General features: G+C 33.5%; 3 protein-coding genes across 5 annotated transcripts; 1 reads left to right on the top strand and 2 right to left on the bottom strand.

Moving 5' to 3' along the window:
* Positions 1 to 1032: 1032 nt before the first annotated feature.
* Positions 1033 to 4983, top strand: LOC137816424 (deSI-like protein At4g17486). Of its 2 annotated transcripts, none has more exons than XM_068619556.1 (4): positions 1033 to 1192; positions 2083 to 2323; positions 3496 to 3783; positions 4545 to 4983. In XM_068619556.1, exons 2-4 carry the CDS (start codon positions 2113 to 2115, stop codon positions 4802 to 4804), a joined length of 759 nt encoding a protein of 252 aa, XP_068475657.1. In that variant the 5' UTR covers positions 1033 to 1192; positions 2083 to 2112; the 3' UTR covers positions 4805 to 4983. The 2 variants fall into 2 exon arrangements, with proteins under 2 accessions (XP_068475657.1, XP_068475658.1); XM_068619557.1 differs by lacking the exon at positions 1033 to 1192 and adding an exon at positions 1204 to 1854.
* Positions 4984 to 5362: 379 nt separating this feature from the next.
* On the bottom strand, positions 5363 to 12907 carry LOC137816423 (lysophospholipid acyltransferase LPEAT1-like). Of its 2 annotated transcripts, none has more exons than XR_011081800.1 (9): positions 12219 to 12894; positions 11232 to 11360; positions 11056 to 11093; positions 10772 to 10836; positions 9621 to 9689; positions 8468 to 8601; positions 7990 to 8130; positions 6591 to 6736; positions 5363 to 5727 (listed from the first exon to the last, which is right to left on the bottom strand). XR_011081800.1 is itself a non-coding variant. In XM_068619555.1 (9 exons), the coding sequence occupies exons 1-9, from the start codon at positions 12705 to 12707 to the stop codon at positions 5708 to 5710; spliced, it is 1149 nt and encodes a 382-aa protein (XP_068475656.1). In that variant the 5' UTR covers positions 12708 to 12907; the 3' UTR covers positions 5363 to 5707. The 2 variants fall into 2 exon arrangements, 1 of the variants encoding a protein (XP_068475656.1); XM_068619555.1 differs by having other exon boundaries at positions 6673 to 6736; positions 12219 to 12907.
* A 1353-nt stretch (positions 12908 to 14260) lies between these two features.
* LOC137816422 (APO protein 3, mitochondrial-like) lies at positions 14261 to 17115 on the bottom strand. The gene is made up of 2 exons (XM_068619554.1): positions 16563 to 17115; positions 14261 to 15875 (listed from the first exon to the last, which is right to left on the bottom strand). The coding sequence occupies exons 1-2, from the start codon at positions 16949 to 16951 to the stop codon at positions 14981 to 14983; spliced, it is 1284 nt and encodes a 427-aa protein (XP_068475655.1). The 5' UTR covers positions 16952 to 17115; the 3' UTR covers positions 14261 to 14980.
* Between the last annotated feature and the right edge of the window lie 380 nt (positions 17116 to 17495).

Here is a 17495-nt window from a genome sequence, read left to right as displayed (position 1 = left end):
GAACAGAGAAAAGTGATTTATAATTCTTAATGTTATTTATTTTTATTGTTATTCTAAAAGAAATATTTTTTAATTCTTTATAAACTGTTTTCTACTTGAGAAACAAAATTTAAATGAAAGGAGTTAAACGTTACATAAATTAAATAACTTTAATGCAATATTTATTGAAGAAACAGTTACTAAATCAGAAAGATATAATATTGAAAATGCTACAAATATAAATCATATTTAAAAAAATGTGTGTTTCTAATGTTAAAGAATTTAAGATGAGAATATAATTTCTCAACCTAATTCGGGAAAATATTTTCTTAACCAAAAAAACATTTATAAATATATTTATATTGGAGATGAGTGAGCTTGGAAAAATTATTGTTTGTATATTTTTCATTATTTTGGCGTATAATAAACACAAAATATTATTCAAACTTATGTACAAATAAAATTTCTTTAAATAACAAATATTATATGCAATAAAATTATTTATTTGAATAATTAGCATAATTATAACACTACAAGAAAATTATTAATTAAATTTAAAAATAAAAAATAATTAGTCACTATATTAATTAATTGATATAATTTATAGACTAAAAATTATTTAAAATTAAAATAATTTTTATTATTAATAAAAAGTTATAAAATAATTTATAAATTTGTATCTAATTAATTACTTAAATTTTAATTATTAATATTTTAAATTTTAAATTAATTTATAAAAAATTAATAAAAACTAATTTAGAATATATAGTAGTAAACAATCAAAAATCTGATAGTTAATCATTTAGATATTAATTTATAATTTTTTATTAATAATAAAGACTATTTTAACTATTAATATTTTTTTAATTTATAAAATAGTTTCTAATTTAATTAAAAAATAATTAATTATTTTAATTTATATAATTAATATATATTTAATGATTTTATTGTAACGTATACTAAGTGTAATAATTAAATTAAAATAGTTTATTAACGTAAAGAGTGAAATTACCTTAATTTTAACTAATAACAACGACACTTATCTGCTTTAAATTTCTTTTGACAATGATTTGGAGTTGCTAACGTTATAATCATATTTGGTTCAGAACTCACTCACTCTTTTGCAACTTTCAATCTCATTTTCACTTCATCGTTTTCTGAATCTCTCTCTTTCTCTCTCTCTCTAATGGCGGCACTCTTTCAATCAGCGCCTGTAAGTTGTTTTTTTTTTTTTTCATTCTTGCTTTTGAGGCCACTATTCTTGCTTCTGCTGCATTAACAAAATTTGGGATCATTTTTTTTTCCTTTACCTCCCCAACCATAGTTGAAAACCCTTTTCTTGAGGATGCCATTGTTGTACTGTACTATAGCTTGTGCTAGATCTGAAGCTGTGAGGCTCCTTCCTATGCTTAAATTGCAAGTTGGAAATGGTTTGTGCTCTGCTCGATTTGGTTGCTTTCAAGAGTTTTCAGGAATTGAAACACTTGCAAGTTTTTGTTTTTCAGTTTTCAATCTGTATTTGCTGTTGTGATTTGGTACTCATTCTGCTAAGTTCCTCATATCTAATTCTGCATCATATGTTCGTGGCCAAGAGGATATCTGCACTGAAAATTAGGCATGTTTTTGTCTTTTTCCTTCCGGGAAGTGTTTGCAAGATCTTCTAAAACATGGGAGGGGGAAAAGCGATTCGGACTGAAAGTACCCTTGTCTTTTCAAGTTATCATGTCTTAGATAAGTTTGTTTAATTTTTCCTTTTGCTATAATTTGACAACATGGTTTGCATTGTAGTTTGACTTGCAGCCCTTTTCTAGTTTACTAATAAGAGAAAGAGAGAGAGAGTGAGAGGTTGTCTTCATTGACCACTGAGACTGATAGGTGAAGTTAAATTGTATGCTAGATTTAGTTTGATTACCTGCACAATCTTATAAGAAGGAATTTTCTGCTCATTAATTTCCTGTACAATCTTATGCAAGTTGAATTTTCATGTACAGGTAGAAGCTACTAGCTGTAAAACTTTAGCATCTTTTATGTTTTTTATGTTATTTTCTTTCCTTCCTAATGTAATGTATCACCAAACACACTGTAAATGTTTGCTGGATTCAGGTACTATGCTGTTGTTCCCTATAGTGAAAGATGAAACTGAAGTCTAAGAAAGGATGGAAGTCCATTGTGCCTCTTCATTTGAAAGGAAAATCATCAACCCGCTTTTCTTTATTTCGCAAAGTCAATTCAGCTGGCTATGGACCTGGCAGAACACCAGTTTATCTGAATGTGTATGACTTGACACCCATGAATGGTTATGTGTATTGGGCTGGTCTTGGTATCTATCACTCTGGTGTAGAAGGTACAGTTTAAAGCTTTCATGCTGAATTTTGATTCTCTTCTCTTAATCCCAGCACATTATGACTTTAGTAATCTTCTGGCTTTTTTCTCAAATGTATTTTCTAGATCTCGTGCTTGAGGGATATAAGACACCTCCATTTAAGTATGGATTGCAATTCCAGCATAACGAGAGAGTCGGATAAGGGATGAGACCTTAGTTTTAATCCTTGTGTTACGATACACCATTTCAACCATCTCAAGTTTTGCTAGGTCTAAATAACTTAATGACTGGATATTTTTCTGGAGTGTGCGATAATGATGATTTAGTGAGTCTAATGCTTATAATTAGTGATAAATTCTTGGGGAGGAATGTTACCAAAACACTAACACCTTTTACTGAGATGAATTTTATTAAGACTTCGAGAATAACATGGATCTTACTCCCTATTCAATGAACCTTACTCTTAAACTCAGTTGTTAAAGATCTTACATTGACTGCAGATAAGGCCAATTTATAGTATATAAGTAGGTGCAAATCTCTCTTCATAAGTCAGTTTTGTAAGATTTTGTTAGATTTAAAGTTCACTTCTTAAGATAGTATTAAAGCCTATTATAACAATGTTTGATGGACCTATCATGTAATCTGTTATTGGACCATCCATAAATATCTAGTCTCACGAGATGTACATGCCTCGACATGAGAAAAGTGTGTTAGAGATATATAAGAAGGTGCAAACCTCACTTTTTAGGCCAAAATATGCTTACACGTTGTTGTCTCTATTTACCTAAGAACTTATAACTTTTATTCAACAAATAATGTAAAATTAATGTAGAACTTCCTATATATATAAATAACATGTGCATTAGGAAATATATGGTTCTTAATCACCCTTCTCCAATCTAACAGTGTCAGCACTCATATTAACTTATTATTTTGCATCTTGCCTCATTTAAATTCTTTATACTGATAACTTGAGGTGACGAAACTGTGAGTGAGCAAGCTGGAAAATGCTCTGAAAACCCAAAGTTGTAACTTCCATGCAGAATAATATGTTAGGGACTTCCATTTGTATTTAAGGGTGGTTCCCTAATTCTTCAGAAAGTTAAAATTGCTGCTTGGGCACCTCTTGGCTACTCTTTAAACGTAGCTATAAAGACTTATATTATCTGATCAATTTTACCTGCACTTTACAGTTCATGGTGTAGAATATGCATTTGGAGCTCATGACTACCCAACAAGTGGTGTTTTTGAGGTTGAACCTCGACAATGCCCTGGCTTCAATTTCAGGAAGTCAATACTCATAGGAACCACAACTCTGGATTCTACTCAGGTTAGGGAATTCATGGAACGCCAGTCAGCAAGCTACAACGGTGACACGTATCACTTAATTGTTAAGAATTGCAACCACTTCTGCAAAGACATATGTTACAAGTTGACGGGGAAATCCATTCCAACATGGGTAAATCGATTGGCCAGGCTAGGTATTTTCTGATCTACTTATTTTATTCAGATGGTAGTAGACTTTTGCTGTGTCTGGATGGAGGGAATGGAGAAAAGGAGATAGAATATAAGGTTTTCTTGCAGCTTCTGTTTTATATGGGAGTTTTTTTTTTATAAATAAGTAGAAGTGGAGTTTTTATGACCATTCCTACAAAATATGTTGTTTGAGAGATTTTTAAGTTTTTTTTTTTTTAATAAAAGTTTTCATGTTAAGTATTATTATGTAACTTCACATCTTAGTTAGACTGAAATCTTAAAGTAACAATAATCATTTGTCATCACATAAAAAAAAAATATGGAAAGAATATACCAAAATCCTTTGATTAACTTTTTATTTCCTTGTGAACTGATGGACAAATGTTATTATCTAGTTAGTGATTGGTTTTGACCCTTATAGTATATAATTAATGGCGTAGTTGTATTGAATAGGAAAAGGTTGTTTCAATGGCATAGTTAAACCTTTTAGAAGTTGATCTTTGGAGTTTATCCTCAAGAGTCTATTTGGATAAATTTATTTCAATTTTTAACGTATTTCAGACTTATTATATTCATTTCTTCTTATTTTCGTTTCTTATAAATGTTTACAAACTCTAGCGTTTATAACCAAGTCCTAAAACAAGTAGTTGAGTGATTGAGAGTTTCCACTGACATTGGTGTCCTTACCCAACCAAAGTGCTATTCTGTGATCCTCTCATATGTGCCAAAGACTTAAAAACATTGGGTTGTTGATTCCTTGCGACAGGTTCAATCTGCAACTGTATTCTTCCTGAAGCACTAAGGATTTCTGGTGTGGGGCATGATCCTAATTATGAGCCTCATCAAGACAGTGAAAAGAGAAGGCTACGAAGTGGTTTCAATAGCTTGTCCTCAATCTCAACGCGTCAAAAGCACCTCTCCACTTCTTCACTGTTTCTACAGTCACCCTTAAGAGGGTGTTTGTCATCGTCATGGCCATCGTGGGAATTGAGAAAATCCATTAACCGATCCTTGAAAGAAAGATAACTCAACTTTGAGAATGTAGGAAATCGATGACTGTACGAATCTTGTTTATTATGCTAGTCTTTTGTAAGTAGTATTTCTGTTTCGTCACTCATAACTTCTGTTTTTTATTAATTGTGGTGCTACCTCTGCCATTCATATCTTCATTCTGTCAATTTGAAACTAAGATTGATCCTTTCCAAGCTGTAGCGGAAACTTATAATTGAGAGCAACGCCACACATGTTCCAATCCAATTCACTGCCCAAGGTCATTTCAAAAACACGTGAAGTATATTTTGGAGTTCAATAGTTTAATGTAATGAACTCAACAAAAAAAACTTCAAAACTCAATAAGAAATTATCGTTATTTTAAAGATAATTACTGTAAATGAACGAATTAACTAATATACAGTGTTTGTGATTGAATTTATAGTAAAAAAATTACATTTTTACACACTAGTTTCTCATGATTTAACAAATTTTAGTATACCCAGTGCGTCAGGCATTTTTTCCAAACGTGATACATGATATATTGATGGAATAAATGGGGAACATTTGAACAAGGAAATTCAACATAAAAGCTAGTTTAAATTCTAAAATTTATAAATGAACACCTTTAAATATTTTACATATCTACGATCTTCCCTGCACCCCTAATTCCTTTACCATAAGCTTTGTTAAGATTGAAATCATTACTAGGTTACAAATTAGTAACCTAAACCTCCCCAACCAAAAATTGAAATAATGAGAATCATCGATGATATGGTAAATCACCTCATATCGGAGAGCAAACTCCCAGAACCTAGGCAAACTGATCGACCATATTCACATATGAATCTAGCCCAGTACCGGATTTTTCCTAAACTATCTTTTTCTTTCTTAACACAATACAACCATACCAGCAAATACACTGACCAAGAAGTCAAGTTAGCATTGGGAAAACAAACCTGCAGGTACATAAAACAAATGATTAAGATCAAAGTAACATGGCCTTTCTAAAACAGTATCGCTCACTTGTTAGAAAATTTAATACAATCTAGTGACTTTTCTCTGTAAGTGAGGAACTTCACAAAATAAATTCACAAGTAGAAGATTTACAGAAGAAGTTATTTTAAGATGCTTTAATCCTTCGTGCCTCAATAAAAGTGATATAACAGGATGATTTTCTCTCAAACAAAAAAAATTTGACTGCCAAATTTTCCTCTTTTGCAATCTGTTCTTCCCTTTATATACCCACTGTATTTCACATGAATAGGAAATTGATTGCCTCACTCACACTAATATGCTCTTTACTCTTTCTGATATCCATTTTGGAATTCATCATTTGTGTTAATTTTCTTAGGAGTTAATGTTTGAAAGAGAGAAGTCATAAAATTATTAAAAACTACAGACTCGTAAAAGTAGTAACATTCTACCCCATTACCAAAGCAAACGCTATTAATCACAATCATAGCTTGAATACATTAAACATTAACTCTTGAATTGGAGCTTCAGCAGCAGTTCACAAGCAATTAATTAAAAATCGTTGCTGACCACTCGTTTATTTACAATCAAGTTACACAAGAACATATCAGCATTGAAAATATAAATACCCCACTTAAACTCATGCAGATACACTATGTTTTTGTTTGAATGAAGAAAGAAAACACGAATAATATTAATTTTCTCTAGTCTAGTTAAAAATTATGAGAAAAAAGCATTAATAGAAACAAAAAATAAAATCCTTTATTTTTTCATAGATTAAATTTTTTTTCCCCTCATTTTTCCCAACTCTAGCAAACATAGGGTAAATGTCAATGAGACTACTGACCTACTGGAACTAAATAACATTTGAGATGCGGCCATGAAATTATCAATTGGTGATGCAAAACACTATGCAGGCTACTATTTACCGTTGAGGGCTGCATGATATATTCGTTTTTCAGCTAGCCCAATATCTGAAAGTATCAAATTTCCCTGCAAACAAAACATAAACACAAAATCAATCTCGTATCCACTACCATCTCCCGATTAAACAGTACGGCATCCATTATACTCGGCCTTCTATCTATAAGTAACCACTGCATAGTGAATGCATAACATGGTGTCAAGTAAATTTGCAGGAAAGGATTTGGAAAAAAACACGTAGAGTGGAGATTTTGATTTTAACCAACTGGTGAAGTAAAAATTAACAGGAACATAAATAGATATTATACCTAACAGCTATAATTTAATCTGTACCAAAAAGTTCATGCCCGTACTCAAGTAACTACTATCATTCAATCTTGTATAAAATTTTCAAAACAAGATGTACCAAAATATTCCTACTTCACAACATTATTCCACTCCAATTATTCAAAATGTCAGTTAATAAAATTGATGAGAACATTCATTCGATGTGTTCCTTTTGGTCTACTACCAACCCAGTTTACACGCACTGCTTTTATTCAGTCATTTTCAATAATTAAATCGCCCCCAACAGTGTATAAAGAGGTCACACACAAACAAATGTCAAACAAAAAAATATGGATCACTCAATCATGTACAAACTATGGTTTTCTAAAAATTGGAACACAAGATCATGATAAAAGCTTAAAATTTTGATGAAGTAACCAACATCATTTTCTAAAGAATTATTGAGCGGCATTAGCATGAAATATTACATTGGTGTCAGTCTAATAATTTAAATATGCACACACTAATAGATTACTCAAGTCCATCTGAAGGGTGGTGATTGAAAGAGTTGTATGAGCCACAGAGGTGAGGTAGAAGGCACTATAATTGGTAGGTTTTGTTTCAATTGCCACTACTCACAAATAGATTACTCACGGCAGCAGGGAAAAGAGGATGAGGAAGCTGTGAATTTTGTTAGAGAAAATGATTACGAGCAGAGAGAGGGCTAGGGGGAATCGAGCAGTCAACAGAAAGGAATTGGGTCCTTTGGGCATGCAGGACATAAGAAGACCCGTCAAAGAGCATGCCGTGTCTACCACATCCATCTTTTCTTTTCATTTATGTTATCATGTTGCTTCTGTTTTGGGGAAGTACAAAAAGGTCTTCCACTGCTGGAAGGAGTTAATCTCAAAGAAATTCAAATTTTTATCTTTCTCAAACACACACGGATTCTCAGTTACATAAACATTGATTCCATCTATAGAATAGAATAAAATCCTGTTAGGATGTAGTTCTTCATATAATATATTTTAATTATTTAAGGGGGAGTTACATACCTCGCTTGCCATCAACCTTCTAACATTATTAGCATATAGTTTTGGATCATCCTGCTCCTGCTGCGAGGGATAGTAAGTAGGTAACTGTGTCACCTCCATATAATTTACAAACTGACAGAGAATTAAAATCACATGACGTACCTGCCAACAACATATGTATTATTAAACTTTTAAGAATGTAGCTTAGGGATAAGGCAATCATTCAAAATTAAATAACCAGCTAGATTCTATGAAAGACATTATTAGCTCAGCATTAGGAAAATGAAGACGACGTTTATTTTAAAACAAAAGTTTATTTTAAAACAAAAATTGATTGCAGGCAAGACCATTTTGTTTCTCGTAGATGGTTAGCACCACTCCTTGAAGTTTAAAGCACAAGTGCTGATCTCTATTGGTTCTGAATGAACTAATTATATTTTACATAAGTAGAAAACAATTTAGTAAAAACAGGAAAGTCTAATACTATTGAAATGCTTACGCCAGATATGGATTCCCAGGCAGGGCTAAGTCTCTGGTAATGATAGCTTAAAATTACAGGAAGTACTGGTGCTTTAGCTAAAAAACCGCCAGTCTTGAACGGAAGGAGAAAGTCCCCATTGGTGGTTGTACCTTCTGCAGAATATCCAATACAATTAATGAAATGATTATAAGTACATGCATAGATATGTATGAAAAATTAAGATTGTCCCTGATCGATTGTGATAGTTATTGATAAATACAAACTTATGATATACAAGGAATTATACAGAGTGAAAACTTTAAATTGACCAGAATATGACATGCGAAACTGACAAAATACTAAAGTTAATAAAAGTATAAAACTAAAGAAATGTAAGGTATAGACTATAAAGAGCTATAGTTTAAGACAAAAAATGAGATATAGTTAAAAAGTATAATTAACAGTTGATCCTTAGGTTCAACAAAGAAAGAGGTTAAACTTCCACCCATGGTAGTAGAATCGAGATACAAGTAGTGTATCGGAGAGCTGATATTATGAATCGTAAATCGTTTCGTATCGTGAATCGTAAGATTCATAAACATTAAAAAATTTAATATATACTTAAATACATAAGATATGTATACATGCAAGATACAATAAATTATATAAATTATATATATGTATATATATATACCACACAATTTCACCAAAACAACCTCTATGGTGCATACATGTTATTAAACAAATTAGGTCTATCTTTTTTTATTTACTCATTTTTTAAAATCCACACTGATTCACACAATATGGAATCGTTTCCTTTCGGGATTCAGCGATTCATTGTGCGAATCGCATGATACAACTAAGATTCAGGGACGAAAAAGATTCTTCACACGATTCGTATCGTGGGAGGATGAAACTGTATCGTTTCGTACGATACGTATCGTGAATCGTAAGATACTAACTACTATGCTTCCACCTACATTTACAGTGTTAGAACATTGATGCCACATTCAATTGATTATATATGTGTGTGACTGAAGAAACTATTGTCAATAAAAAGTAATATATAAGACGCATATTTCACAAGTTCAAGCAAAAGTGACATTTATTACAGTAACAAAATCAACAGAAGATCATTTTTAACCCTCCACCCTCCTGCCCAAAAAAGAAAACATACAACTAAGATGATAACCTGGAAATAACATCATTGTTGGAGCAGATGCATTTTGGTGAGCTTCCCGAATTCTCTCAGTGACAACAGCTACAGCAAGAAAGGTCAAAGTTTAATTTTACCAAACATTTAACAGACATAAATATTTCAAGTTGAAACACTAGAATTTATATTTAAACAAAGCATTAAGAATCTAAGATCCTCGTTTGACTTGCCAATCACACATGCTAAACAGCTAAAGTATATCCAGAAGCCTAGAGAGAAATTCAAAAGCTACAGCAAGCAACCAATTAAAATTAAGTATAAGAAAAAATACTTAATTTTGATATACTGTTAGCATAAAGAAATTATGATGTCAGTAAACCATATATGACGCTACCTAAAAATACTGAAGAAATTTTTCTGTATATATAAATGAAACCTTACACGTTAATATGATTTAGAACTTTATTGTGTATAATCAGCATGAAGTGTTTTACTTGATCCAATCAAGTCATAAATAGTTATATAGCACAAAAGAAACACCTTTACAACATCCGAATTTTTAAATAGCACACACAATAATAATTCTTTCACTTTTCTGAAACACCAAATAGTTAAATAATTTAATTTCAACATTTAAAAAAATAACTATTTGTTTTCACATATTTCAATTTAAAATAATTTAATGAAGACTTGAGACAAACAGGAAAATTAGGTAACAAGCTTCTAGCTTCTCCAGTTTTCTATGGAAGGGATGTTCATACGAATTTTAAATAGTTCCCACTTTTCATCCTCACCAATTTCAATAACTAGCTACTTTCCATATGAATATCAGCTTATCTACCCATACTTTTTCAAAACCAACTGTTAACAGGTTCATCCTATGGGCCTGAGATAGATTTCTAAGACATGATATATTCAAGATAATCCAGTTGGAAGTTCTTTAATCAAAATCCATCAATATCTGACCAGGTATAGACTCAAAAGTACAAAATTCAAGATCAAATGCCTCAGAAAATACGAACGAACCAAAATTGTGGTAAAATTGTTTTCTTCAATAATTTAAAAATTCAAAATCAAATGATCCAAGGCAATTTATGAAGTGAAGAATCAAACAAAAGGGAAAGAGGGAAACGGATAGGGTTTACTTTATTAAAATTGCACACACTTTAATAATTATTACAAAGCACCTGAAACACCCTTAAAGTCTGGTGACTTTGATTCCCGTTGAACCAGGACGCAACCAAGGCACTTACTGTTACAACTCGCAAAACATAACATCATATGTAAGCACAGGATTCTGAAAAGCCTACTTAAAAAAGCGGGATAATAAACATTTAAGCAGATAAAATATAACATTCTTGTTGATCAACTTTAAGTTTATCATAAATGAAATTTCTATGTCACTGAGAAAAAAATAAAGAGGGGAGCACCCCAGGATCTAAAGATGAAGAAATTGATAAATGACACGGACCTGAGGAGACCAATAAGAGGAAGTTTAGCCACTGATCTCTTCATCGATGAGATCCAAGATTGAAATAAAAAAATTTAAAATTTAGAAAAGAAACGTCAGTTGCAAAACTATAGGCCAATAATGAAACATGTGCTTAAGATAACTGGAAGGGAGGAAGGACGTGCCACATCACAAACCTTAGCAACAAAACTCGGGAACGAGGCAGACATGTGATACAAAATATCCAAATATGACACATGATTAGATATTATAACACCGGGTCTTGAGTCTTCAGACTGAGTGTCTTCAGACTGAGCATCGTTCTCCTTCGTACATCGAAAAAGACAGCAAATAAAGTAAGTAGAAAGAATTGACGGAATAAAAGAAATTATATGGTAAGAAACCAAATTATCAATCTAATCACTGCTCAAACACATTCCCTTCCTACACCCTTGAGAAGGACCCAAACGGAGGTACAGTTTCTCGTTAGTTACATTGGAAGCAAAAAGGTAGAGAAAATCAGATAAATCACAACTTTCAATCCAGGCATTTCTGTGTTCGAATGAGCGTTTGCAAAATTACTACTAATTGATTTTGGTTAAAATTGGTTTCGAAGTGAAGAATTTAAATTAGTGTCCTGGATGAAAGAAATTTAACAGTAAATTTCAGTATAAAGTTTTCTATTCAACACCAGAAACTACCGATGTCAACAGTTATCTAAAGTCAAGCGGAAACATGATCGTAGAAAATTAACATGAATCCAACATGCACTTCGTTCCTGTTTGAAACAATTATGAGCATGTGCATTGAAACAAGAAACCACATCAAAATGCATAAAAAAAAACGTGGAAGTTACTCCTTTTCGCTTCAATCTGAACAAAGTTCAAAATAACTGACGTTTCTTTCAACCACACAAAAAATACTTGTTTCTCAGTATTGTGAATTGGAAAATTTATTTCTCCGATTAACAAGTTTCAAACTGCAATCCAAACACACCCTTATACATGCATCATGCGGGATAGATAACCATCCAAACACGCTATTGATAAAGTATATCCACCTTTTTAATCGATAGTAACAGGATATAAGAAAAACGAGTAACATCACAGATGCAGTTATCATCAATCTATATCTGGAAAGAGATTATCAAAAGCAGAATAGTTTTGGCGGGATTAAGTAAGCACCTGCTCGCTGGGGGTGGCAGGGTTTTCAACGTAAGTCTGTGGAATCCGATACGTTTGTGTTATCCAATAAAACCCTAACACGAAGAGCATGAGCCTGGAGAGGGCTCTTCCACACTGCACAATGACGATCCTCCTCCACCCTACAATGTGCGCGTAATCCTCCTGGTGCTCCTCCTCGCGATTCGGGACAGAGCACATCGTGCAAACCCTACAAATCAAGTAATAGAGCAACAGGATGGTGGTTACCGCCACCACCCTGACCGGAACCAGCGTCACAAGCGCCAAGCCGAGTAGCACCTTCTCCCGCGTCGGTAACTCACCGCGTCCCATGGAACCGTACACATCGCTCCGAACGAACGCAGCGTATTTCTTGTCGAGTTCGCCGGAGGAGGCGGCGGCGTCGGGGGGCTTGAGCAGAGGACGCTCGTCCTTGTTCGGGTCGGGTTGTTTGGGCGGTTTGGGATTGAGGCCTTGGAGTTCGGACTCCATTGATGAGAGTTGAAGCGTTAATCATGTGAGCGGTTTTCCATCTGATTTTTGGATGTTTGGGGAGAAAGGAAACGGAAATTGTTTTCTTCTTCTGCAGAAACCGGAGAAGATGAAGAATTCGATTTTCCTCTGAAGAAGAAAATAAATCAGTTTTTCTTTTTCTCTTCAACGTTCGAAAAGGAAAAACAAAAGAGAGAGAATTGTGAGCCGATAATTTAAATAATAATAATATTATTATTAACTAACAGTTTTATAATCACTAAAATAAAAATAACAGTTTTCATATAAAAAAAATATTTTAAAAATAACAATAAAATTGTGAAAAAATTGTAAAACAAAAACATCTATCTCAATATATATTATTATTATTCCACTTTTTATTTCCATTTAAAAATTTAATGTAGATTAATTTTTTCGAAAAATTATTTGTTTCAGAGTAAAATCATGCTGGAGTTCTTTAAATCAAAATGTAGATTTAAGAATTATGTAAAAAACAAAATACATGATCGAAAGAAAAAATATTACTCATATTTACTTGATAAATATTAATTAATTATTTGAAATGACAATAATATTTCGTATCTTGTAAGACCTGGTGAATTGTTTTACTAATAAATTGTTTTATCAAGAAATAAAATTGTAGTTGTATATATATTAAATTAAAATATTTATTATTTTAAATAAATGTCAAATAATTATAAAAAAAAAAGTTACAAATGGGACATGGGGTTGGTGTGGATATTTGTATACGTCCTTCTTCTCATGCACAATTTAAAAATTGAGATTACCTATACCATATTTCTACATTTTTCATCATCCGTATTCGTATATAGCCAATGTAGAAATTACATTTTTCATCAGTTTGGACAATACGGAATAGTTCATTTCTCATCTCTAACTTAAAAGATTAAATGAATTTTTAAACTATTTTTAATTTTCAAATATAAGGTTTAAGGATTAAAATCATATTTTACTAAATTTTGGGAGATTACAATGCATAGTAGTTAGTATCTTACGATTCACGATACGGTTTCACCCTCCCACGATACGAATCGTGTGAAGAATCTTTTTCATCCCTGAATCTTAACTGTATCGTACGATTCACACAAAGAATCATTGAATCACAAAACGAAACGATTTTGTATTGTGTGAATCAGTGTGGATTTTAAAAAATGAGTAAATAAAAAAATATAGACATAATTTGTTTAATAACATGTATGCACCACATTATTTTTTTAGAGGTTGTTTTGGTGAAATTGTGTGGTATATATTGTATACATATAATTTAATTTATCTTGCATGTATACATATCTTATATATTTAGGTATATATTAAATTTTTTAATGTTTATGAATCTTACGAGTCCCGATAATTTAGGATTCATAATATCAGCTCTCTGATACACTACTTGTATCTCGATTCTACTACCATGTTACAAGGTATATTTAATCCAGGTATCCAAAAAAATTAATCTGAAATTAAGTCTAAACTTATAAGTGTACCCAAATTAGAATTGTAAACTCATAATTAATTCCTCAACATGATACCAGCTATTAAAAACATAATACCATCCATTAAAAGAATGATACCTTAATATGATTAGGAAGAATAAAGCTTGATACTAATTGTGAAATTAACACCTTGAGAAATACATGGTTGGTCATTAACTAACAATAACCATTTTCACAATTTCCTAAAGACAATTTGCATGCCATACTGAGGTGTCATAGTCATCAACAACATTGGGCCATGAGCATATGATGGTGTGTTTTATAAGAATACCTCTGCAAATTTTACCTGTAGTTGCAAGAAGTCTTATTAAACATCCTTTCGAATTCCATCACTCATCTTTAAATTCAACAATGACGGTGCGAGAAATTCTAAGACATATCAGTTGTTACTTTCATACCACTGCTTGAAGTAAACTCAACTTTCAAAGATTATACCAATAATATGTTGAACTGTAACAACTTGGAGATTCTTTGTCTAAAAGCATTTAAGTTTGGAGTAGGTGCTGTACGCCATTTCATAGCAGCAACTCCAGTATCAACACCACCTCAAAATAAAAAATTCTGCACAATTTGTGATAAATGCAACCCAATTCGGGAACACGATGACAAAATACTTCTTGGACTTCTTTAAACTGTGATACCCTGTTTCTTTTCTGAAGATAACATAATGTTAGAGTATAGGCTGTGAAACCTATATTGTCGGAGAAAAGAAAACTAGCTTAAGACACAAGATTATATGAAGTCTTCAAAAGGGATGGCATTTTAAGCCACAAGATCGACTTCATCTCGATCAGGGGAAACTACGTCTAATCTCATCATGCTCCTATATTGATCAGGAACAGGAGCTCCACCATGCACACAGAGTTCCACCACAGCTGGAGCCTTCCCATAATATCTCTTAAGATTGTTATTCAGAGCAGGTTCATTCAGATCCTCCACATGCCAGACATAATTTGGATCTACAAGATCATCTAATGTTGCCTCTTGCCATGCATGTAGACCATTTCGAGACTGATGCTTTGAAGCCTTGCACATTCTCAACTTATGTCCTTTCGGACCAACCTGGATCTCAGGACAGTAGCCACAAGTATTCACAGCATATTTCTCCATGATCTTCTTTGCACCTGATGACATCTCAATCCATGAGTTCAGTGTATGATTACTTAAATCCCTTAACTTCTTTCTTTCTTCATCACTTAACTGATCCAGATGGCTTATATTGTTCTCCAATAAATTCAGGACCTTCTCTGAAGGTTGGGTCAGCGAAGTGGATAAATTCATAGAAGGTTTGTCATTTCCAAAAGAACATTTTCCTTCAGTGTCACCCTCTTTCACAACTGATTCAAAATCTACAATTCTTCCTTCAATACAATATACAGGCTTTGTTCTTCTTTTAGTAGGATATTTTTCAAGGTCTAAACCTGCTTGAATACAGAGTTCAACAATGGCAGGTATACGAGGAATGCTGAACCTTTCATCATGCCCAACTCTTGGCCTACCAACACGATCATAAAGATGAAAACATTTAGGGAAGCAAACCACATCTCGAACACCTCCCCTTGTCCAAACATGTGTCGCATTCCGGGAAAAACTGTCTGGTCCAGTACATGTTCGAATTTCATGACCAACATAACCAATGTGGACCTCATTACAAAGCCTGATAAGATGAAACCGCCATTAAACATGAAGACAGCGTCATTTAAATCGAACCCTGTAATTTGTTCAGTCCCCAAGTCTTAAAACTCTAAACGATTATAGACTAATATGAGTAAGCTAACGAAGAAAAGAAGAACCAAAAGGAGAGCACATATAATCAACAACATCCAATCAATGCTGCTAAGAATACTCATAATTCACACATAACCATACCCTGATATAGATATTTAAAATTTAAAAACCATACCACAGAAGCATAGAATGCAATTCAAACATCAAACTTTCTTGCAACATTTCCCTCTTTCTGTGCAAAATAGAAATGCAGTTGCACAAGACCAGTTAACACTTACAGTGAGTTGATTTACTTATATTCTCACACACATCAATAATCATGAGCATTTTTCTTACAACAATTCACAAACAATCAGCTTCTATTCTTAAAAACATCAATTTGCTAGTTTTCATCTTTTAGTACTCATGTAACTTCTCCAAAGACTTAAGAGAATATGTCAATATTAGTTTACAGTATAACCTCAACTCAACATTTTCTCCTATAGGTACTTACCACACGATTTCTCAGCAGAAGCAAATTCTAGGTCAGAAATGAAGTCCTAGTAGCAATAGACTAAAAACTAAAAGGTCAAACGGCTAAAAATGAAACTAAACCCTAAAGGCTAAACTCACGTACCGGCAGCGCAAAACGGGAATGACTCGAACGAGCTGACTCAGTCCGAAGATGAGCGAGCCGCGAGCTTGATACACGCGATGGGCTACCTCTACCAGTTCTGGCACCAACAACCCGTTCGCCGGTGGTTCCTCCAAAACCCTGCATGGCTGCGCCTTTCGCGCTTCTCTCTCCGCCTTCGCCCTCTCGATCAGAACCTTCATCGGCGTCACGTACGCCTTCCTCTCCGAGTTTCTCCGCCGACGTTTCGGCATGTCGTGGTACGGGAATCCATCGTCGATGAACGCCGTCGCCGCCGGCCAAGTCTCCGACGCGAAGGAGAGGGTTGGATTTAAGCAGTGAGATAGTCGCTTCAGAAGTGAAAACTTCGAGAAACTGACGACGGCACGCATGTCACCGTCGCCGCCGTGCCAGGAAATGGCGTTCTGAACGGAGCGAGAATCGACGTGGCTCAGCCACGGTGTCGTTGCGGGGGAACGCTGAGTTTCGTGAAGCGACCGGTTGCCATAAGGAGGGGTAAACTCGTGAAGCCAACTTTGGGTCCGTGAATGAGTTTTTTGGGTTGGATAAAAATGAATTTGGGCTTAAGTGATCTAGTCTTGGCTCTGGCAGCTTCTTTCTGCACCTCCATGCCTTCTTCAGCCGGTCCCATAAACTTTAAAATTCCTAAATTACCCTTCAGTAAAAAGATAAAAATAATGTTTTATGGTTTGTTGGTGAGTGAAGAAGGTGTGTGGGTTAAAGGTGGTGGTGGTGGTGTTAGTAGCGGTTGATGATCATTGACGGCGATTCGTGGTGGTGTCATTTTCAGGTGAATTTTCGACTTTCTTTTGCATGGATGTCGTTGATTTTTTAAGTTCCAAATAGGGCAATTTGACAAATAAACGGACTAGTTAATCCATAAGTTTCAACATTAAGTAATTATGTTTCAGATTA

Source organism: Phaseolus vulgaris, chromosome 1, assembly GCF_000499845.2.
Source record: "Phaseolus vulgaris cultivar G19833 chromosome 1, P. vulgaris v2.0, whole genome shotgun sequence".
NCBI lineage: Eukaryota > Viridiplantae > Streptophyta > Magnoliopsida > Fabales > Fabaceae > Phaseolus > Phaseolus vulgaris.
The sequence above is the reverse complement of the archived record's forward strand: the minus strand, read 5'-3'. Positions and strand labels throughout refer to the sequence as shown.

Bases quoted from the DNA above. Each gene is read 5' to 3' on its own strand.
- LOC137816424 (XM_068619556.1), top strand. From the start codon at position 2,113: ATGAAACTGAAGTCTAAGAAAGGATGGAAGTCCATTGTGCCTCTTCAT. The intron at 2,324-3,495 runs GTACAGTTTAAA...TGCACTTTACAG, and splicing joins CTATCACTCTGGTGTAGAAG to TTCATGGTGTAGAATATGCA. The intron at 3,784-4,544 runs GTATTTTCTGAT...TCCTTGCGACAG, and splicing joins AAATCGATTGGCCAGGCTAG to GTTCAATCTGCAACTGTATT.
- LOC137816423 (XM_068619555.1), bottom strand. From the start codon at position 12,707: ATGGAGTCCGAACTCCAAGGCCTCAATCCCAAACCGCCCAAACAACCC. The intron at 11,361-12,218 runs GTGCTTACTTAA...CGATGTACGAAG, and splicing joins CTGCCACCCCCAGCGAGCAG to GAGAACGATGCTCAGTCTGA. The intron at 5,728-6,672 runs GTAAATAGTAGC...ATGTACCTGCAG, and splicing joins ATATCATGCAGCCCTCAACG to GTTTGTTTTCCCAATGCTAA.
- LOC137816422 (XM_068619554.1), bottom strand. From the start codon at position 16,951: ATGCGTGCCGTCGTCAGTTTCTCGAAGTTTTCACTTCTGAAGCGACTA. The intron at 15,876-16,562 runs GTACGTGAGTTT...TCATCTTATCAG, and splicing joins ATTCCCGTTTTGCGCTGCCG to GCTTTGTAATGAGGTCCACA.